This window comes from Toxorhynchites rutilus, chromosome 1, assembly GCF_029784135.1.
Source record: "Toxorhynchites rutilus septentrionalis strain SRP chromosome 1, ASM2978413v1, whole genome shotgun sequence".
NCBI lineage: Eukaryota > Metazoa > Arthropoda > Insecta > Diptera > Culicidae > Toxorhynchites > Toxorhynchites rutilus.
The window spans coordinates 44,527,670-44,551,011 of record NC_073744.1 but is presented as its reverse complement, the minus strand read 5'-3'; the positions used below and the strand labels follow the sequence as shown (position 1 = coordinate 44,551,011).

The 23,342-nt window shown below is 38.0% G+C and overlaps 1 protein-coding gene across 1 annotated transcript in view; it reads left to right on the top strand.

Moving 5' to 3' along the window:
- LOC129768950 (torso-like protein) overlaps positions 1–15,722 on the top strand; it is a 78,049-nt gene extending 62,327 nt beyond the window's left edge. Inside the window, exons 3-4 of the mRNA XM_055770905.1 lie at positions 5,740–6,212; positions 13,679–15,722. Coding sequence (XP_055626880.1) covers positions 5,979–6,212; positions 13,679–14,509 — 1,065 coding nt within the window. The 5' untranslated portion in view covers positions 5,740–5,978 and the 3' untranslated portion in view covers positions 14,510–15,722. The remainder of the gene's footprint in view (positions 1–5,739; positions 6,213–13,678) is intronic.
- The last annotated feature ends 7,620 nt before the right edge of the window (positions 15,723–23,342 follow it).

Here is a 23,342-nt window from a genome sequence, read left to right as displayed (position 1 = left end):
CAGATTTGTATTCATTAGTCGAGTCAGTTAAAATAACCACTGACTGAACTAGTTCACCAGTCACCTCGCTAGTCAATTCATTTTCTAGTCAAGTCACTTTTTGTTGTGGGCGACTGCCGAAGCAGTTCTAGTCGAAGCGAAGCTACTGAGAGTAGAGTCGGTCTTCTTTTTTCACCTTCGAAGATTTCGGGCCCAGCGTGAGAGTAATATCACTCTTTGCAATCCTCGTACCTGCAAACATATGAAAACGAAAGATGCGATTCGTTCATTCTGAGAATACGCATAGCATTATGTATCTCCGGTACAATTTGCGATGAAGTGCTACTCTAATTTACTACAGACTTTGATCAATTGGCTTGGCATGAAATCAGGAAAATCGAAAAAAAATTCGATGCCAAATGACTTAAAAATGCATAAAACGTCGAGATTTGGTGTTACCTCGTGATAAAAAAATTGGCCGAAAATCGATCTTCTGGGACTTGCCTGAGTGACAATTAATGCATGGGAAAAAATCATCGAAACTAGAGAACCGACCGTGTACATTTTGTTTATTGGCCCAAAAAATGACCTATGCAAAGTTTCAGCACAATCAGACATGATTTAGGGGTGCCTCAAAGCGCTGGAACGATGTTCATTTCAAATCACAATATTTTGCTCTAATTCCGTCAGTGAAACAAAAACCATAGGAATTGAACAAGTTTACAATTTAATAGACAAATTTCAGCTACTGTTATTCACAGACAAATTTCCAGCTGACTCACATTCAACATGTGTGTATATTATCACGCCCCAGGGAACGATAAGTGGATAGATATAATTTCATTTAGTAACTTGGGTGGCTTGATTACCATTATTCATGAGGTCCATTATTCAATTCAGCCAAAAGCAGTTGTCGTCTGATCATTCATGAAATGAATTGAATTTGATTGTTCATGTGTCTGGCAAGAAGACACAGAGAATTGATGAGTGTGGCTGGGATTGGATTACCACACGGGTTCAATTCGAGAACTGAAACCACTTCTGGGATAAAATAAGTGGGTCCCATTTGATTGATCGTGACTTACTGTCACCGGACGGATATAATAACAGAGTTTGCATTCTCGAACCAGCTGTTGTTCATGAACACGTTCTTGCTCCGGAGAACCAGAAACTGGTTTTAATGACTAAATACAGTTACATGAAATCATCTATAAACTTCCCGCGTCTAGAAAACCAATCAATGAACAATCAACTAATCAGTAATGTTTGGAAGAAATTAATTGCGACCTATGAATACCACTTTGGACGGCGAATGTTATTGTTGGGAAGTTTAATGTACAACGTGTTGAAGAGTGTCTCACATCAATTTGCATCGCGGAAAAAACGCTATAGAAAATTTCCTAGTTGACCGATCCTTTTCATACTTTCAGACACCCTTTAGTAAGCTTATAGCATATTTTTTTCATTCAACTGCAATACCATAACCATATGCTCGCACCTCACGCTTAACTCCACTCATAAGGTTCTGTACAAGGTTCTGTGCAGCTTCTTCTGTACGGGAACCCACTTTTTCTTCATGTCTTGCTCAGGGTTGACCTCTTTGGGATGCTTCCGTAGTGCCTGCTTCATAATAGCCCAGTATTTTTTGATGGGCCTTAGTTCCGGTGCGTTGGGGAGGGGTCATGGCCTTGGGTACGAAAGTGACCCCGTTGGCTTCGTACCACTCCAGGACGTCCTTTAAATAGTGGCACGAAGCTAGATTCGACCAGAAGATCGTAGGGCCCTCGTGTTGCTTTAACAGAGGAAGCAGGCGCTTCTGTAGACACTCCTCGAGGTAGATCTACCCGTTTACAGTCCCGGTAGTCACGAACGGCGCACTCCGTTTGCCAAATGAGCAGATCGCTTGCCAAATCATGTATTTCTTGGCAAACTTTGAAAGTTTCTGCTTCCTTACTTCCTCTGGAACATCAAACTTGTGCTGGGTGGTGAAGAACAGTAGCCCCGTAAGCTGCCGGAAGTCCGCCTTAACGTAAGTCTCATCATCCATGATGAGACAATGAGACTTCGTCAGTATCTGGGTGTACAGCTTCCATACCCGTGACTTTCCCACCGTATTTTGCCGTTTGTCACGTGTGATCCGGCATGCGAGCTACTTCAAAGCTCTTTGAATTTACTCGCACTCGCATACCTCAAAATGTTAAGCCGGGTTCAGACGGTGCGAGTAAACATACGAGTCGGTCTAGTCAGTTACTGCAGTGCAGCTACTCACACCGTGTGAACACATCATGCCAGCTAGTGTCATGTGTGATTCGGTGTGCGAGCTACTTCAAAGTTTTTTGAATTTACTCGCACTCGCATCCCTCAAAACGTCAAAAACAGATTTTAGCGCTCGAATCAGGGATGCCAAATCTTGACATTGTCTTTACATTTCTCTATTTTTAAGATATTTGAAAATATGCGAAGATATTTATAGACTTGAAAATTATTGGAAGAACAAATTAAACCCTCATAGTTTCTAAACGGAATCGTTATTATTTAGTTTTGCACGCTGACGGGGCACGTTTTTTAAAAATAGTTTTCTTGGGGATCTAAATATAAAATCATTATCGGGCACGATTTTAATTCAAAATTCACTCAAAACTTGCAAAAAAGTATTGTTCTAAGAAACAGAATACATATTCGATTTAGAAAAAGTAGATTTTCATTCATTATTTTAGTTTTTGAGGCGTATTAATTGCTCCTGCAAATCTACTAACATTTTTATTTCACAAATTGGTACACGAAGCTGCTGTCAAGGCGAAATAAATCAAATTTTGAAAAATCTTTTAGACTGCCATTTGGAGCACCACATACTTTCGGAATTATTTTAGCTATGGATGCTTTCGAGATTTTAAAAAATTTCGACAATAATCTGAACGATATTCCAGAAGAAAGGCACATCATTTCTAGTTTCACTCTTGTAGGTTTAGCATCCTTCATGAGTGTATCTTGGCGTTATATTTGTGGAGCAATTAAATCCAACAGTTTTCTCACTTTTTCAGGTGTTATTCTCAACACTGCTCTGTACTCTCGGAGATCATCATTGTAGAGTTACTTCAATATTGTATTTGTTGCTTCTTTTCTTTGCATCCAATTTCTGGCCCGAATCCTTTTTTCTTTCTGCTTTTTTCGGATAGTACCTTCAGTATAAAATAAATTCAGCACAAAGTATTTTTAAACACGGCCAGCGTGTGTTTCGCTATAAAATTGTGTAATGATAAATTCAACTGAAAACCTAAGATGAAAACTGCCAATAAAGAAGCCGATTTCGGATCAATCATCTGACAAATTCGGACCTGATTGCTGTTTCTGACTATTTGATGGACATTTGAAAAATCGCCTGGCATCTCTGGTAAACCCGTGTCGTGGTATCTGGTTTCTTGTCAGCAGCTCACATTGTGTGAACGGACAAGGCGAGTCAACCATTTGTCAAGCGAGTTCACCGGGTCAGTAGCTGCTCATTGTGAAGTCAGCTACTAGCAACGTATAAATGGGCCTTTAAAAACAGAATTTAGCGTTCGAATCAGGGATGCCAAATGTAAAGAAATGTCTCTTTTTTTAAGATATTTGAAAATATGATATTTATACTTAATTTTAAGGTCGGACACCGTCCAGTAGATGGGCAACATCGAGCCCGAAACCGGTCGACGAAAAAGGTAATTTTAACCCTTTTAATGTTTGTAAGGATTGTATGTGTTGTGTCCTAGTTTCGTGTCGTTTCTCGTGAGTGAATAGTAAGATATTTATAGACTTGAAAATTATACGAAAAACAAATAAAACCCTCATAGTTTCGTTGTTATTTTGTTGTGCACGCTGACGGGGCACGCTTTTTTTTTTGAGATAGTTTTCTTGAGTATCTCTAATATCGAATCATTATCAGGTACAGTTTTCATTCAAAATTCACTCACAACTTGCAAAAAAGTAGAAACAGGATACATATTAGATTTAAAAAAGTACATTTTCATTCATTATTTTAATTTTTAACGCGTATTTATTCCACCTGCAAATCTACTATCATTTTCATTTCACAAATTGGTACACAAAGCTGATGGCAAGGCGAAATAAATAAAATAAAAAAACATCTTTTAGACTGCCATTTATAGCATCACATACTTCCGGAATTATCTCAGCTATGGATGCTTTCGAGATTCTAAAATATATCGACAACAATCTGAACGATATACCAGAAGAAAGGTACATCAATGTCGTTTTTTTAATTTCACTCTAGCAGGTGTAGCATCCCTCATGAGTGTATCTTGGCGTTGTATTTTTGGACCAACGAAATCCAACAGTGTTTCCACTTATTCAGGTGTTTTTCTCAACACTGCTCTGTACTCTAGAGGATCATCATCGTAGAGTTCCTTCAATATTGTATTTGTTGCTCCTTTTCCTTGCATCCAATTCCTGGCCCAAATACTTTTGCTTTTCAGCTTTTTCGGATAGTACCTTCAATTCGAAGAAATTCAGCACAAAGTATTTTTATACACGGTCAGCGTTTATTTCGCGATAAAATTGTGTAATGATAAATGCAACTGAAAACCTGAGACGAAAACTGCCAATAGAGAAGTCGAATTCGGATCAATCATCTGTCAAATTCGGACCTGATTGCTGTTTCTGACTATTTGATGGACATTTGAAAAATCATCTGGCATCCCTGGTAAGCCAATGCTGTAGTATCTAGTTTCTCGTCAGCAGCTCACACTGTGTGAACGGACATGGCGAGTCAAACAATTGTCAAACGAGTTCACCGGCCCATTAGCTGCTCACTGTCAAGTCAGCTACTAGCAACGTATAAATGGGCCTATACCGTTGACTGCACGATTCCGAGTTGTTTTCTGATGCCCGATGAGAGAGTTGAGGGTTTTCCAGGTGCTTGCGCAAAATCAATTCACGACGTTGCTTCTCGGATGACACCATCTTTTCCAATTTTCGCTGATAGCGAGAAAAATACAGTGTAAACAATACACGTTGAACTACTTCTACCCAAATTTTCTAGAGAAAATACCGAATGGGTTATTTACTGCGGTGTTTTTTTTCCGTGATACAATTTGATGTGGGACGCCCTTTAGGATCCTTATTGAGAATCTCTCAGGGAATGATGGATGCTAATAGTTGACGAAATAACTTAACAGTGCCTATTATTCAGTCAGGTAAAATAATAAAAGCTTGGAGTTCGTAGTTTTTGGAAACTTTCGTTATTTTACATACAAGAAAAGGTATAATCGTCTGTCAAGAAAGTCATTAGCCGAGAACCCTTTGATTGTAACACATAAATTACGTGTGCTCGTAAAACATGTATTTAGTATTTTCGTCATCATTGTAGAAAAAATATGTCGTCGTTTATCGTTTATCATCCGTTTGCTACCTTGATGTAAGCATATTCCTTATAATAGAGTATCTTATTTATGTCTACCACAACAAACAGTACTCGTATCTGTGTCCGTAGTCATGTAATTTGACCAACCCTTTTTCCAGACACAGCAACGTCATCCGTTTACACAAATTATGCACACGCGACAGATCATGAGATCGCGTGCACAAGCCCACACCGGGCATGATCTTGAACCTCCGTTATACAATTTCGATGCTGTGCTATATGTGTCGCTCACAAAATGGTTCGGTGCGCTTTTTTTCGAGCTCGTAAATAAAATGTGTGTTTACCTTCGTCTTCGTTTTCTTCCAACAATTAATCAAACTTTTTGCTCGCTTCTCTATTTCCAGACTGTCAACATTGACACCTATCACCTTGAGTGGTGGCACGTTTTTGGCGGGCACATTCATGACCTCCAAAGAGATCGGTTCAAATTAACGATGGTGTGAGCATTTCCAACCACCGGATCGAATGAAACGGAGTCGCCGGGTGTGTGGCGCGGAGACTTCAAGGATAACGAATTCAGAAAGTCACAACGAACCGGAAACCCGAGGGAGGAGGTAAAGCTTCTCTCGTGATCTGCTGGGTTATGACGAAGCTCATCTTGCTCAATGTGCTGGGCACACTGTTAGGACCGGTACTAGTTTTAACGTTGCTTTTAACGCTCGACGGCTGCACCGGACAGCGCGAATCACAGCTACGACTGGGGAAAGCGATCAACATCTTCATCCGATATGGTTACTTGTCGATATCGATGAAAGTGATATCGTACAATGACAGCGAGACCTGGCTGTTCAAGGAGCCAACGAAGAATATTTTTAAGGTTAGTTCGCTTTTTCAGAAGTATAGATAGATACAATGAAACAGTGGTAAAAATAAGAAATACCTCGAAAAAAAGTAAAACCAAAATGCTTGAAACATCGAGATTTATTGTCATCTCAAAAAAATTGTTTTTATCAAACATCGACTTTTCAGCCGTAAGAACGATCGAGTGCCAAAAAGTTAATTTAAAAATTTTATTCGAGATAACAGACGAGATGAATCTCGACGTCCCAGATAAAGCCTGTCCACGTGAAATTTCGGACACCAAGATGATGCCAGTAAAACAAAAATTCACGTAATACAACAAAACCGATTGTTTATTTCAGTAAAATAGACTTATATCTAAAACAAGGAAAGCTTACTTCGATGTTAATTACATTGTCTGTAAAATTCACGAACTTTCTTGGGAACATCTGCCATTAGGTTCCGTACAGTATCCTCAGATATGCTGGCGGCGGCGCTTTTCCATCTTCTCTTGAAATCATTAATGTCATTCGCTTTCTTCTTAGTTTCGAATAGCTTTCGCTTAATCAGAGCCCAGTACTTTTCCACTGGGCGAAGTTCTGGACAGTTCGGTGGATTTGCTGTTTTTGGCACATATTTGACCTCATGTGCATTATACCATTCCAGGATAGATTTTGCATAGTGACAAGAGGCCAAATCCGGCCAAAACAACGCTTGAGAGTCGTGGATTCCTATGAATGGTAGCTTCCGCTTCTAGAGACATTCCTTCTCGTGTACATCTTTGTTGATAGTGCCGGTAGATACGAAATATTTGGATTTTCGGCCACAACTGCATATGGCCTGCCAAACCAAGTACTTTTTGAGAAATTTAGACTGCTTCTTGGTCCGGCACGGCTTTTTGCAGTGAAATTTTGCTTATCATCACGATTGGGCGCCTTTTTCACTTTGTACGCCTTCAGTCCATGCCTCTGTTTCACTTTTTGTACATATAATTTTGATTTTCCAACCTTTCGAGCCACATTTCTAACTGAAAGGTTGGGATGTTTCTCAATAATGGCAACCACAGTTTTAGCTTTTTGGCGAGATCGCGTATCGACAGTGTTGGATTTTGCTGCCGTTCGCGCGTTGCTTTCACTTGATTTGACGCCATTTTACCAAACTGAAGAAGTATGTAAACATGTTGGACATCGAAATAAAGAGGAGGGTTTCAGATATCATGTAAGCGAAATATATCACTAACTATTTCATAAACTACACTGCAAGAAAAGTGTCCGAAATTAACGTGGACAGGCTTTAGTCGATTTTTGACAAGAAAAAATCGAGAGATCTCGAGGTGCGAATTTTCATGTACGCTACCAAAAAGGCACACCAATCCGCGAGTTTCTGTTAATCTATCATACTTTGTATATCCTGCAAACAGATTTCAATTAAGTGATTTAGTGATTTTTTAAGATACTCGTACCTTTCAAGTTGAAATCTTTTGAATCTGCCCCGGTGTACCTTACCGAAAAGACGACTGTGAAAACATTTCCGATCGCAATCATGTTTCTTACATTTGGTGTTCATTAAACTCTAAGCAGCTCCCCCAATTGAAAGATTTGGTAGAGTTTATCTTTCAGCTCCTTGCAATAGTAGGGGAAGGGTGGTAAAGACGGACACCTTAAGTAAACGTTGATTTTCTTAATCACCACAAATTGGTCATAATAGGTCATAATAGGTCATAAAATTTGTCTTTGAGGCTGAAATTTTGCAAAATGAATGTGTCCAGCATTTTTGAAAAAAATAAAATTGATTCGGGAAAGACGGGCACTTGGTAGGACGGGAAAGATGGACACTTGGGATGGTGAACGATGGACACTAACTGAAAATTCAAGTTTATGATGTACTTGATAAGCTTTGGAGGTCTTCAAATAAGCCTTAAAAATGATCGAACAAAAGGGCTAGACTAAAATTACCTAGGAGGGCTTGTAATTTTTTTCATTTTTAATGTCTAAAATAGCTTCCGGCATTCGGAATGACAAATTCGGATCACGTTTTAAAAACCACTCTGCTGATTCGTCCATCATACGAGTATGTGATTGCACTTGCAAACGTAGTTAGTGGACGTATGTTAACAAAAAGAAGGAGAATATAATCAAATTGTTTTGAAAACAAAATTCCTTTCTCTTTGATGGAGTGTCCGTCTTACACGACTTGATTAGTATTTTATTTTCATCAATATTTCTTGAGTAAAAATAACAAAACTTCACCGCTGATTCGATAAACTGAAAGAGAAGTGAAGGTTAAAAACTCACGTAACGAACAATACCCCAAAAAATTACTCTATAACAATGAAAGCCTTATGATCGGCAGACGACAATTTACATTGAGCTGCTCTCTGTAGATTCCATTTTTTGTTTTTGTTTACAATTTCAACAGAAAGCCCGCTAGGTGTACACATTAAGTGATACACTGTATTGTTTGTTTAAGTTTGCACATAATTATTTTTATAAATAAAAATTTAATTTATCAGTTATACAGGGGTGTCCGTCTTTCGCCTATTTACAGCGAAAGACTGTTCTCTGAAGCTGACCTGGTGTACGAAGCAAAGCGTAATCGGTTGTTACCCTCAACTGCTGAAAATAAATCATTTTCTATATAGCAGCCATACCATGCCAAACCAATATAATGGTTCTCACATTTTCGTGGTGCAAAATATTCGACCCTTTTTTTAATTTTTTTATGATTTTTTTTCAAAAATCATAACTTTCGATTTACTGTCCGATAAAGATATCGACATATAATTAAGTAATTTGGCATCAATTCATAAAATCCGGAATGTCATGGCATTGTTTAATAAATTGGCGATCTAACGCAAAACGTAAACGATCGGTGAGACATCTGGATTTTGTTTTTGAACTGAGAAAATGATGCTAATGTAACCTAAAACTCAAAAACAAATCACGTATATTTTACTTCCGGGCTTTCCAAGCTAGTTCTCACATGCAGGAATCGTGCATTTTTCTACTTGTGTTTGATTGTGCTCTCGAATTTCCTTCTTTAATTCAACCGTTGTCAACATTTTTCTAGTTTTCACTACTGAAGAAGGTAAATAAATAACATGTTATATATAAAACTGCGCAGAATTAAATTTCTTACAAACTCATCGCAATCAAATAATCTTTTATGATTATAACATTGTAATTTATGGAAAGAACTACAAACCTTCCATAAGCTCACATGGCAAAAATTAAAACCATCATCACTTTCACCGCAGCGCCGCCTAGGTGTAGATTTGTACGTTAGGGTGGGTTTAGACTAGTGATATATTCATTGAAGAAATATGATGAGATTTATAGAAATCGCATCAACTGTTCACACTAGCGTGAACTTCTATAATGAATATATTCATATTCTCGGTGAATTTATTCACCTGAAGTAGAACTGCATCCAACTTTAGTGATTTCTCACCAGTGAGAAATTCACAAGCGTTTACATATTCTGAATTTATTCAAATTATATGTACCTCGAATAAGTGTATCATATTTATTCTCACCCGTTTACACCTATATTCACGTGAATAAATCCATCTATAGCTATAGATCTCCCTAATGTAAACCCGCCATTAGATCGCCAATAGGGGCTTCAGATTCAGAACAAGTCAGCTTGTTTACCAAATTAAAACTCTGTCAAGAATTTATGAGGAGTGCTCGTACGAATAAGAGATGCAGCTTAAGCCAGCGCTCCACGATGCTACGAACACCCTCGAATGCTGGACGCTCGATGATTCGACGCCTCGTGTAGTCGACTGACGAGCTACGAACCTCCAATGTCGAGTGTTGAATATTCGCGTTGGAAGGTAATCCGTTCGTTGTGGATTACCTTCCAACGCGAGTGACACGAATCAAAGGATTTTTGTCATTCGTTGATTCGACACTCGATGACATTCGATACACCGCTACACGATTCGTCCGAATCTATCTTTGACAGATTGGTTTGTTTACAAGTTTTAGGTGAAGGAACTGTGAAATTGATTCTCCACGTTCAAAATATTCGGCGAAATATTGCATTCTAATAATGTTGATTTGAAGCATTTTTAATTTACAGCCCGATATCAATACAATTGCTACGGCAGCAATTTGAATACTCGCATCGTCATTCAGTTTCCTAACGTTTTTGATGGTAAATAAAAACAATAAACATTCGATCCAAATACTCGCCGATTGTTTGAGCCGATTGCTTTGAATCGAACATTCACTTCACCGTGTAGCAGCACATTCGTCACAACATTTGACGATTCATCGAGTCAAATGTTTGAGTCCAACATTCGAGTGAAACGTTGGACGAATCGTGTAGCGCCCGCATTACAAGCAGTATGAGTGATTTGAAGAGCTTAAACGAGCAGTATCCTCTACGCAGAATGAGATACACACTACAACATGGCGCAGTTTGGTCGAAACCACCCCGAATGGGTTATTTGAACTGATTGAGAACCTACGAATTAGAAACTTATTGTAATTCATATGAAATTGACGTTAATTTTGTGAAGAAGTGAGAGTTTTTCCATCTGGTTCTATAGTTATGAAACATTAGGATTTTTTTTAATGTTTCGCGCCTGAACACAACAATAAAGTTCAAATAACCAGTCTTCTAAACGAAGATAGTTATTGTATTCTACACTATATACTTCAATTCAGTCGTCATCTTACATATCTCGGGAAACTCAGAAACAATGAGTGGTTTTATAGTTATGAAACGCAGTTTATGAACCCGTTTTTCTGTGTTTTTTTTCACAAAATCGAACTCGGAGACAAAGTGAACTGGAATTTTGTTTAGAATTCCTCCCAAAATGCACGCTATTTATTGATACTAACGCGAGGACCTTTATAGCATACCTGGTAACTGACTAAGTTCGTTGGTTTGTGTTCACGGTGGTAAACAATGAATGGTGTAACTACCTTCGTGCATTAGGAATCAAGTTTTCGTTTCACATTCCATATAATGTGAAAAATAGGATTGTGTACGCATATAACGAAATTCGTGTCAGGAGGAGTAGAACTGTGGATTGAAGTAAGGTTGAATGAAGAGGTAGATTTGTATTCATTAGTCACGTCAATTTATTTTCTAGTCGATTCAAGTCATGTTGATGGCGAATGTCGAAGTAGTCCTAGTTGAAGCAAAGCTACTGAGAGGAGAATCGATTTTCATTTTTCATCTTCGAAGATTTTGGGTCCTGAGCACAACAGTCCGTTGCAGAGCACAGCAGTTGTATGGCTGAATCGATCTCCATCGCTGATGAAAAACAATACAAAGATGGTCAATTGAGGGCCCTGAGTTTTGAACTTATGATCGATCGCTTGGTAAGTGAACGCGCAACCAATGTAACTACGAAGCAGCAGCGTAATGTATTACATTTCATCTTTCAATCGAGTAAATAAAACATCCATCATAAATAGTTGCTTCTGTCCGTACATGAAATCAATAACCTCTTTTTGATTTACGCAAAATTGAGACACCCAACATCACATTACACCAATGCCCTTTTGATTTTTCCACTGACTTTTTGGATGGGTTACCAAAAGAGATAGAAAAATGGCGTACAATCTTGAAAATTGCAGTCGACGTTATTCTGTTCTGCGCTCGCAATGATTTGCCGTTTCGAGACAATGACGCCGACGGTTGTATTTTTATGAGCACATTGGAGTTGAACTTTGTGAAAGAATCCTGAATAGTATGGACAAGTAAAGTCATTACCCTTCATTAGGCCGTGGCAACTATATTGCTACCCACAAAATAATATTATTTCTGTGCAATTATATTATTTTATATTATTTTAATATTTTGCTCAACCAGAGACTTCTAAAAGTATTAGGCAATACTCATTTTTTTTTGGGCTGCCAAAAATGTATGATATTACTTTGGGGGACATTTTTACGTAGAGAAATCAATCTCAATTTTTTCTTCATAAGTCTATACAAAAAAAAATATTTGTTTTCGCTGCACTACAAATTTTTTTTTCAAATTTTTGCACAACCAAAGGCGCAATCAAATGAACTTGAAAGGTAGCGGCAAACAGTGTTTTTTAGGTTAACGGCAGCTATATTGCCACCAATTATTTCAACTGTTTTAATAGTTTATTTTTTATCAAAGGTAAATATGAAGCTTGAGTCGATGCCTTGCCTAGTTTCACGGCTTTATAAAGGGTTAAAGCCTTGCGTGCATCATTCGAGGAGATGAAGAAGTAAGCATCTAAGCATACCATTCAGTAAGCAAAAGAAAAGTGCATGTAATCACTCGGACTGACAGTTATAAAATAAAGAAATATTAAACAAATGGTTTATTTCCGGATGTTTTACGATGTGTGACTACTTTTCCAGACAAATTTGTAATTATTTTTGTACAACAAATATCTGTGGGACCGGGGAACGACAATGATATTATGCAAATACTCTTGACACGGACTGAATGGCAAGAACAATTTGGGGCTCAACGTTTTAATGCATCATATGCGATCCATGCGTGTTGATAGCTAATAGCGATATGTGCGTTTCATCATTTTATTGAAACAAAAGAATGGAATCAACAACTAACCATTACATGTAAATTTGATTTGGAAAAGCATACAAAAATGTCGGAACATTGCAAGAATATTGGTGCAAAATCAAATCTATGCTCCAAGAAGATTCGGGCTGCAGAAGGTGTTCTTGCACGCAAAGTTTTGACTAGAGAACAAGAGAAGCTGGTGATGATTTTTCTAGCCTTCTAAATACAAATAAACTGCTCTAAGTGAACATGCGTAGGTGAGTGAGTAGTTTTCTCAAAATATCACAATCTCAAAACTAGTGAAATAATCGAAAAAAGAGGTAGTTTTTGGAGCGCCCTTTTCATACTTTGCCGGGGACGCTGTCTCCCCTCACTACGCCGCTACTAGCTACTACTACCCCCTTCGTAATTATTGATTGTATTTGTTTTTTATAGTATACATGATCTCGGGACCTAGAGCGCTGCATTTTTAATATTTTTTCTTGAAAGCTGAGATTTTTACAAAACATGTCCTGTGTTCTTTTTCTTTTTCAAGTTATGATTTTTCGAAGTTACCCGATGGTCCAAAAAATTATTTTTCCCATTTTTCCAAAACTATTTTTTTTAAAACTCATAACATCCGAACTACTGGACCGATTCAAATTATCGACATATCAAATTTAATCCAATGAGCTAGGCTTCTTTGAAAAAATATTTTTGAAAAATGACTGAAATGGAAATGGGCATCCTAAATAAAAAATAAAAAAATGCCATTGTTATAAAATATACATGTTTGTTTTCTCGTACAATCGTTCGCCACTTTACGATAATATTGTTCCTTTAATTTTTAAACCAAAAACTCAAAATAGAATCTCTTAAAGATGAGGGTGAGCGGAGGGAGTTTGAAAAGGATTGAATCACCTTATGAATAACATATTGTTATGTTTACATTGCATTGTTAACATTATATTTCATTAAACCACATTTCTCTTCTCTCCACAGGGTTTGGATCTTCTGAAAACGGAAGAGTACGAAGTGAAGCCAGGTATCTTCAACGGCGATTTTCACATGGAGTTCTGTGACAATAAACGCCAACTATTCCAGGCATATTTCCGAGACTTCCAGATCGAACGGTTGGATAGTCCTTGGAGGGCATACACCGAGGGTTGGCACACGGAGATTGCCGCCAAAAAGCTAGGAATCCAAAGCAAATATCTCGAGCGGGACGATTACTGCTACGTGCTAGTGAGAGTTTCCCGGTTTCGCGACAGTTCCAAGTTTGCTAAATCGATTCCACCCAATCAGGTGCTGGAAAGCGACGTGCAAAGAAGAGTACAAAGTGTAGCGGTCGGTGATACTACTTCGGCCGTTCAGTTTATGAACAAATATGGGACACATTACATCAATTCCTATGTGACTGGTAACTCTCTCTACCAGGTGTTTGTGTTCAATAAGCGCAACTATGCGCACATCAAAGAAAAGCTCAAATCGAAAGGCGTATTGGCACTGTCCAAAGTGGACCTGTATGACCATTTTGCACCGTGGTATGTGGAGCATATGGGAAAAATTCGATGCGCTAGCGGAAACACCACAGTGGAAGCGTGGGCGTCACGGAAGCTACGTCTTTCATACTATGTTTTCACCTACAGCAGCCTGCTCAAACTGCATGGCGATGGAGCTTTACTGAGGGTGCTGAGTGAACTGCTGCAGAATGAAGCTATTTTACAGCTGGACTTGAAATCGCTTAGTATAATATTTAAAGATCCAGCGAAACGTGCTTGGTTTGAAGAAATACTAGATAACTATCTCAAACTATGGGAGGTCAATATGTAGTCAGGAGTAGGTAGAGCCGATGAGTATTCAATTTCCTATACAGCTCTTAGACAATTCATGCTCAATTGGAATAATAAAATTTTCATTAACTTAACATACGCATAACATGAACTATTGTAAACATACTAATGCAAGCCAAATCAAAAAGCGAGATTCTTGCGTAATTATCTCGAAATAAATCTTAAATATTTTGACAAAAACATGAACATCTCTGGAATAAAATCTCAGTTGTGGTAAAGAATTTAAATTAAATCTCTAAAAAACACTTCAACCCACCACTAATCGTCTCAATTATCCTGTTATGGCTTAGAATCAGTTGCCAATACGTCACATGTGAGATCAAATAAGTTGAAGTACACATCGGGAGGCACTTCTTACGCCTTGACTGTTATAGGCTGCATACCACCGGTTTGTTTATTGAAAAACATCAAAGTATACGCCAGCGTTTGCGGCAATCAATGTTCCAGTGACAAATAAATGCACCATTGGTTCGGTCAGCAAATAGTTGCACGATTTCGTTAGAACCCTATGCAGTCACTTCCTCCTTCCCGCGATATGCCGTAGACAGGCACGTTTTGTAGCTACGAAAACAAAAAATATATATATAAATAAACACGTGCGCTGCCGGAGATGTTCCAGAGCGCAGCAATTCTATTGATTTGCAAGTGCGGAACTGATGCCAAGCCAGTGCTTCGCCAATTGCACCAACGTCATCGAGAAGAAGAGAAAAACAAAACAGATTGAAAATAGAACGTTATTTAACTTTTAATATTATTAGTGCCAAGTAACTCGTCGCGTAGATAGAACACAATAGGGAGCAACATGTAAGCAACTATACAAAATGATCAAGAACAATCAATTCAACTACTTCACTGCTGTGATAGATTAGATGATAAATATAAATAAGATTCACCCGCGAGGCCCTGCTTTAGAATTGTACTGCCGGAAGAATTGAAGATGTTATTCCAGAGCACACGAAGGCAATTGTATTAAGACCGATTCGAGGGTCGAAAAGGTGTAATTAAAAGCCACTCTGGGTATCCACTGAAAAGTTTAGGGCAATAGTGGATAAGCATTTAGTTTAAACGAAGTTTGAGTAACATCATGCATATCAAAGAATAGACAAACTGGCAATGTGCTAGAGTATTTAATGTTCATGTGAATATAATTAACTAATATTGATGATAATAAAGCTTTAAACTTGTAACTAGTGGATTCGGCCTATCATGATTTTTTTTTTCATTCGAAAGAGTTCATTGATTGTGGGATACTTATTTAAATAGTACTGAGGAGCAAGTATATGATGACATAAGTTGTACCTACGTCTGGATTACCGTAATCTATGTTCCACAATGGACATGATGCGTCACGAGAAGCGTTCCCCGTCTTCGATCTACAATCGTACAGAATGAAGGTTGGAAAGTGTTCTCGACCTACAAAATTCAAGAATGCTACTACAGTCAACTCACCCTAACTCGATATCCAAGGGGACCATCAAGTTCCCAGGAATCTCTGTTTTGTGACACCAAACTTCTTTCTCTCTTAATGTCGTTACAATATCGATATAAACAATTCCTGGTGAAAATTCAAGCAAAACCTTCAAAAATCGCGATTTTTACCCCAATGTACTTATAAAAGCCCCTTGAATTTCACTTAAAAGTTGAAAGGTTACATTTTTTCATGAAATAAGTCATATTTGAATTATAAAAAAACCTTATGTTATTCAAACTAAATTGCAACGATCACGCAGGAACTGTTCAATCACAAAGAAATGTTCAAATAGTTTCACAGGTACATTTTCAGTTACCACTCACGAGACGCCACACGGGACTAAGACACTTATAGTCCTTACAAACATTAAACGGGTTAAAATTCCTTTTTTCGGGCTCGATGTTGCCCATCTACTGGACGGTGTCCGAGACTCAGAATAGAACCTGAGAGAGATAAATTATTCTCTCTGGCTTGATAAGACAAATATCCATTGATCGCTCGATGATGCTCAAACGTTGCGTAATGGTCAACGTTTTAATCGTTCACTTGAAAGGTTTTTCGTGGTTTTCCATACTTGAAAAGAAATTCCTTGATGACACGAACACTTCGTCTTCACTTTCAAGAGCAATTGAAATTGCAGTGAATAACGCACAAAAACATGTATGTATGTACTTTTTTTTTGCGCGGGGGACAGGGACCGTAAAAAAAATCGTGCAAAACTTCACCAGTACCTTTAAACACCCGTGTTCGGTACACATTTTGAAAAAAAACTTTTTGACGTAGGATTACATCTTTCGGGAACATATTGGGGTACAAATTGAACATCGAAAATCGAGCACATCGTGAAAATTGTCCAATTTCAAACGCTTATTGCTCAGTCATTTCATGATGGATTGCTGAAATTTTTACGTCAATCGATTTGGACACTCCATAACATTTTTTTATATTGAAGAAAATAATATATGTCATGAAACTAACTATCGAACAATGGAAAAATCTCAACCCCTATCCTAACGGAAATACCCTCTTTTAATTGGTCGAAATTGACGACACATGCGGCGGTTCCCTAACAGAGACATCTAAACCAAGCAGCCTGGGGGAAATCGACATTGCAAATACATGAAAGTAGGGGGAGCTTTTATTCTCACCGAAAAGTGTTCCCTAACAGAGACATCAAAACCAAGGTTCCCGGGTGAACTCATCATTGGAAATATATGCAAGTCGCGGGCATTTTTAAATTGCAAGTAAGGTGAGTGATACGATTGATTTTAGCGAATGAAATTTAAATTTGGAACTTTAATGTTGGTTGCTTCGTGAAATTTCATATCAATAACCGATCGTGTATTATGGAAAATTTAGCAGAAGTGTAAAATTGTATATGGTAGCAGTTGTGTTAAAAATGACTTGATATATGAAATGATTTATTTCAATTTTCATAAATAAGCACACCAAGGTGCGTTCCCGCTCTAGAACGGTTTGTTTGGTTTAAGCTGTCTGTTTTGTTGTGTTCATTTTCACCCAAGAAAAGTTTGTACGGCGAGAAAAATTGGAAAAGTTAAGAAATATTAGAAAAAGTGATTTCCCATATACACTACATATAGTATTAGTTGTTGTTAGTCCAATTAAAATTCGCATTGGGTTGAATAAACACTCAGAAACTAAAAATTATAATAGAAAATTACCTTTTCCATTTCAAAAATGTTTTCTCTATATTAAAGTAACAAGTTTTTACTGATGAGGAAAATTGATAATTATGTTCGGTATTGGTAATTATCTTATATTAAATTGCTGAGCTTTTTTTTCTTTATTTCATCCATACACAACACAGGAGGGATCTCGTCTAGGATCACAGAGGGCGGTTTTCATCATATCTCGTTCCACTTCGGCATCTTTTATCTGATACGCATCATCCAACAACTGTTTACCATACTTCTATCATCGTCACTCGGTAAACACTGGTGGAGTGAACAAACAATACCGAACAACCAAACGAAACGACCCTTTTCAGGGCTACCAAATCATTATCAAAGAGTTTACTGATGTAATTTTTTCAACATATCCAAAATCAACAGATAGCCTAACGGAATCCTATGTCAACTATACGGTCGTGTCTCAGACACAACTATCCTGTGACTTTTTTGTGCGGTAGATAGGGACCGCATAAAAAAAGTTTCCCCCAAGAAAATAACTCAAAGACACGCCGTCCACCGTTCAATTTCCTTTTGTTTCCCTACTTTGCGATGGGACAGTTTGGCTTTTCGGTTGCGCGTGACTGTTTTGTGCTTTTAGTTGCATGCCGAAACGTGATGCTGTTAGATATCATGTCATACAAAAAATTAGAAAAACTTAGAGCATTTGATGGGAGGAGGGGAATGATTTCAGAAGTGGATAATTGAGATGCAAATATGCTTTTTTCGCACTGAAATGCATATAAACTATCGAAAAAAACTAAATGGACGATAACTTCGTCGAATATGTTTCTTTTCATATACCGCACAAAAAAAAATCGCACAAAAACAGGTTTTACTGTACGCGAAAATCAATCGAGTTAGGGAGGTGACAATTCATGAAAAAATGAATCAAAACCCATCGAGTAAGTGAGACATCGAGTTAGGGAGGTATCGAGTTATGGAAAGAAAGATGCTTGTAAAATCAAAAGTGCCATGAAATTCATCGAGTTAGAGAAAATATCGAGTTACAGAACATCAAGTAAGTAAGAGTTGACTGTACTTTATTATACAGTAGAACCCCGATTGTCCGGACTATTCGCGACAGCGAGTTCTATAGTGAATATAGAGATGTTCCTGGTATTTGTTAGTGAGTAGTAGGCTCATGCTCTTTTTTTTATCATGACTTTTATATTACAGGGTCTTTTAGATCAAATGCTCAGGCAAAAAAATTGAATAGCTCCTTATAACATTTTTTTTTCGCTCCTTCGATGGTAACACTGCATTCCCCACTTCGGGACGATAATATTCGGCTACTATTTCAGCCTGATCGGATGGTTTTTGGTGTCAAGATGTACAATTTACAAGAACGTGTAATTTTAGTGAAATCGAATCACTCGAGCAATGCTGCCTTAATGAAACTTTGTCCTCTTATGGTAAGAATTTCAACATTTCTCGTCGTCGATTACTTCTTCTGGGGGTACGTGGAGGACCTTTGCTATGTTAATAAGCCACAAAATTTGGAGAAACTTAAAGAAGAAATAACTCGGATTTTCAACTGCATCGAAATCGTAATGTTAGAGTTGTGCATGAAGAATGTTGTTCACCGTTTAAAACGCGTTATCGAAAAAAGGGGTGGTCAAATCTTAAATGTCCTAAAATAAGTTTTATTTTCGTTTTTATAAAATAAAAATCAGTCCACTTTTGTAGAAGTTGTTAAAATTTGTTGCTTGAGCGTTTAATCTGTAAGGCCCTGTATTTGGCCACCGGTTCACACGACCACATAGATGGAAAATTTAATGATTCCTATATTGATAAAACATTGTTTCGATGCTGAAACATCTTTTTTCGTCTTTGCACCTCATGTTACATCCTTTATTGCGTTATCCGTCATTTTCGTTATCCCGACTATTCCCCGACTAAAGGGTGTGTCACATCAAATTGCATCACGGAAAAAACGCTGTAGAATTTCGCCCAGTAGACCGATCCTTTTGAAAATTTTAGACAGTAAAATAAAAACTATTAAACAACTTTTGGCATTTCCTTTTTATTCATACTTCGAGCCCAAGCCCGTATGCTCGCACCTTCCTCTTTACCCCGTCCATAAGGTTCTGTACAACGTCAGGTTGTAGTTTTTTTTGAACAGAAATCCATTTTCTCTTGAAGTCCGGCTCCGATTTGACAACTTTTAGGTTCTTCCGGAGGGCCTGCTTCATAATCGCCCAATATTTCTCTATTGGGCGAAGCTCCGGCGCGTTGGGCGGGTGCATTTCCTTTGGCACGAAGGTGACCCCGTTGGCTTCGTACCACTCCAACACGTCCTTTGAATAGTGGCACGAAGCGAGATCCGGCCAGAAAATGGTCGGGCCCTCGTGCTGCTTCAATAGTGGTAATAAGCGCTTCTGTAGGCACTCCTTAAGGTAAACCTGCCCGTTTACCGTGCCGGTCATCACGAAGGGGGCGCTCCGCTTTCCGCAAGAGCAGATCGCTTGCCACACCATGTACTTTTTGGCAAACTTGGATAGTTTCTGCTTGCGAATCTCCTCCGGAACGCTGAATTTGTCCTCTGTGGAGAAGAACAACAGGCCCGGCAGCTGACGAAAGTCCGCTTTGACGTAGGTTTCGTCGTCCATTACCAGGTAATGCGGCGTCGTCAGCATTTCGGTGTACAGCTTCCGGGCTCGCATCTTCCCCACTATGTTTTGCCTTTCGTCGCGGTTAGGAGCCTTCTGAACCTTGTATGTAACCAGACCCTCCCGCTGCTTGGTCCGCTAGACGAATGAACTTGACAAATTCAGCTTATTGGCGACATCCCGGACCGAACTTCTCGGATCACGTCTAAACTGCTTAACTACGCGCTTGTGATCTTTTTCACTGACGGAGCATCCATTTTTGCCGTTCTTCACCTTCCGGTCGATGGTTAGGGTCTCGAAGTATCGTTTTAGTACTCTGCTGACCGTGGATTGGACGATTCCCAGCATCTTACCGATGTCCCGATGTGACAACTCCGGATTCTCGAAATGAGTGCACAGGATTAATTCACGACGCTCTTTTTCGTTCGACGACATTTTTCCAAATTTACGAAAAATTGACAGTGAAGCATGGCTAACGTGATCTATACACTCTTATCTGATTATAAGCGAAAGCTGAAGATATAATTCCTAAAAATTAAATTTCTACAGCGTTTTTTCCGTGATGCAATTTGATGTGACACACCCTTTATTCCGCGGATAATAGGGGTTCTACTCTAAAGGAGGGCTGCCATACAAATGAAACACAAGTTTCTGCATAACTCGAAAACAAATCAAGCAAATTGAATCAATTTGGCATACGGAGGAGGGAGCAATAAATGTTTCTATAGTAGTTCGACAAATCTACCCCCTCTCTAAGGGGAAGGGGCTGCCATACAAATAAAACAAAAACTTCTGCATATCTCGAGAACTAATCAAGCAAATGGAGCCAAATTTGGGATGTGATGATTTTTGGGTACGAGAAATGTTTCTATGATATGACACCCCTCCCTCCTCTGGAATGAAAAGAGAGTCCCATAAAAATATTACACATATTTCAACTAAACATATTCAAACCGAACATAACAATTGAAAATTTTCAGAAAACTCTGAAGGAAAATGGGAAAATTCAATTAGCATATGACGGATTTCGCGCCACCTCGTCTATGGGATTGGCATGACCCTCTCAGAACCTAATGAAACTTTCTGGGCATGAAGACCTTACCTAATTAAGCAACTTGGCATACTTAGTTTTCCGAAAAATTATCTAGACTAATATATGGAAAGGGCTAAATATTTTTGGTAATTTTTTTATAATTTTGTTTACTCGAAAATGATAAGTCCTACAAAAAAGTGATCTATGGAAGAGTTTAAGGAAAATAATTGAATATTCAAAAAAAATTACTGAAAAAATATTTTTTGAAATCCTACACTAAAAAAAAATCGATTTAAAAAACTAAAAGTCGATTTTCTCAAAATGGTCATCCCAGATTTTGATGAAATGGTAGATAAATTGTAGATAAATATGTGCCCATCGTAACTTGTGCATATTTAAGGTGAAGGTGGAAGCTAGCCATTGTAGTAGTATAGGTAAACCCACAAGTAAAAAAATGGGTAATAGTGTTTGTGAGAGAAGAGCAAAGCACACGTAAATAGATCAATTTACTTATCAGACTGTGTGGCGCTTCATTGACACGAGTCTTTGAATACATTTGAAAAAAAGTAACAATTCAATACTAAAGTTAAATGTATGAACGATATGTTCCGATGAACAATTGCAAATATAAATATATATAGAAGGTGCATTTGCATATGAAGCAAAATTCTGATTATACGCGAGCGTAACATGAGCAAATTTATAACACATGCGAATTGGGGGTCTTTTGGTATTAATTTGGTTCTTCCGCATAGTAACTCGATGTTGATAATTCCTTAATATTTTCCTTCGTTGATCGTATTGTTTTCAAATATTCACGTTGGAGACCCTTAATTTTGATTGAATGTAATACTTTTCCGTTTACTGTTTTTGAGAGCATAGGCAGCCGTGGCAGTGTTCCGAGCTCTGCGATACAATTTTCTTACTCAATGTTAAAGTTGCTAAAACATACATTATAGACCCATTAAACGTAAAAATAATAATTGTATTGATATCAACACAATTTCATTCTATTGATTTTCATGACATGAAACGCTATGACTCACAAATAACATTTTATTGAGTGGTTTTTATAGCTGTTTCGATGATGTTGTCTGGCATCAGTGTCGAAAAAATAACGATGCTTTCACCAATACAAACAAAACCAATGCCGAAGATTGAAAAACGAAAATTTAACTTTCAGAGCACTTGCTAGAGTTTTCCGACGTTTTTCACTATACAGTGCGACAGCAGATGAAAATTCAACATCTTGTAAGCAATCGATTAGAATTTGGTTGATATTATTTGATGGGAAGTGTGCGAAAACGATCATTTTCTTCACACTGTTTCGCAAAATTATTGATTTTCGGGCGAGAGGTGAGAGAGGGAGATGAATGAAATGAGCGCCATTGTGGCAGCCATTTGTGGCTAGCTTCCACCTTCACCTTAAGGCAAAAAAAATTTTCTAACAGAAACTTTTTCAAGATTTTTTCTTGAAAATTTTGTGAATCTTGTGAGTCTTCAATATTTTGGTTAGTTTAATCCTCATCCATACGTTTTTTCTTTTGAACACACCTATTGTTCTAAATCACTAAAAACCAAGTTTCACAAATTCGCAACCGATGTACTTTTTTACAGTTACACTTGGGGTTGCTAACCCTTTCCCGTACAACATCGAGTCTCACTCGTAGTGTACTTGCATAACATAGGGCGCTAGAACGCTCAGCAGAGAAGTGAAATCACTTGATGTGTGATGTATTAAATAATACGGGAGGGAGTTAATACCAACACTGCATTTGCAATCCTTGCAAATCCTGGAGATCACGGCTTGACTCATGTTACTAAATAATGTCACACTTTTCTGTGTTAAATTCTGATAGTTACGCAGAAATGAAATAATGCTATTTCTTTTCCGCCACTTTACATTTGCTGCCGGTTACGATTGGTTATTTTCAAATAACTGCAGAACCATTTTATTCATTCTTTAGGTATCTATACAGTCCATTTATTATTATCATATCTACAGTGAC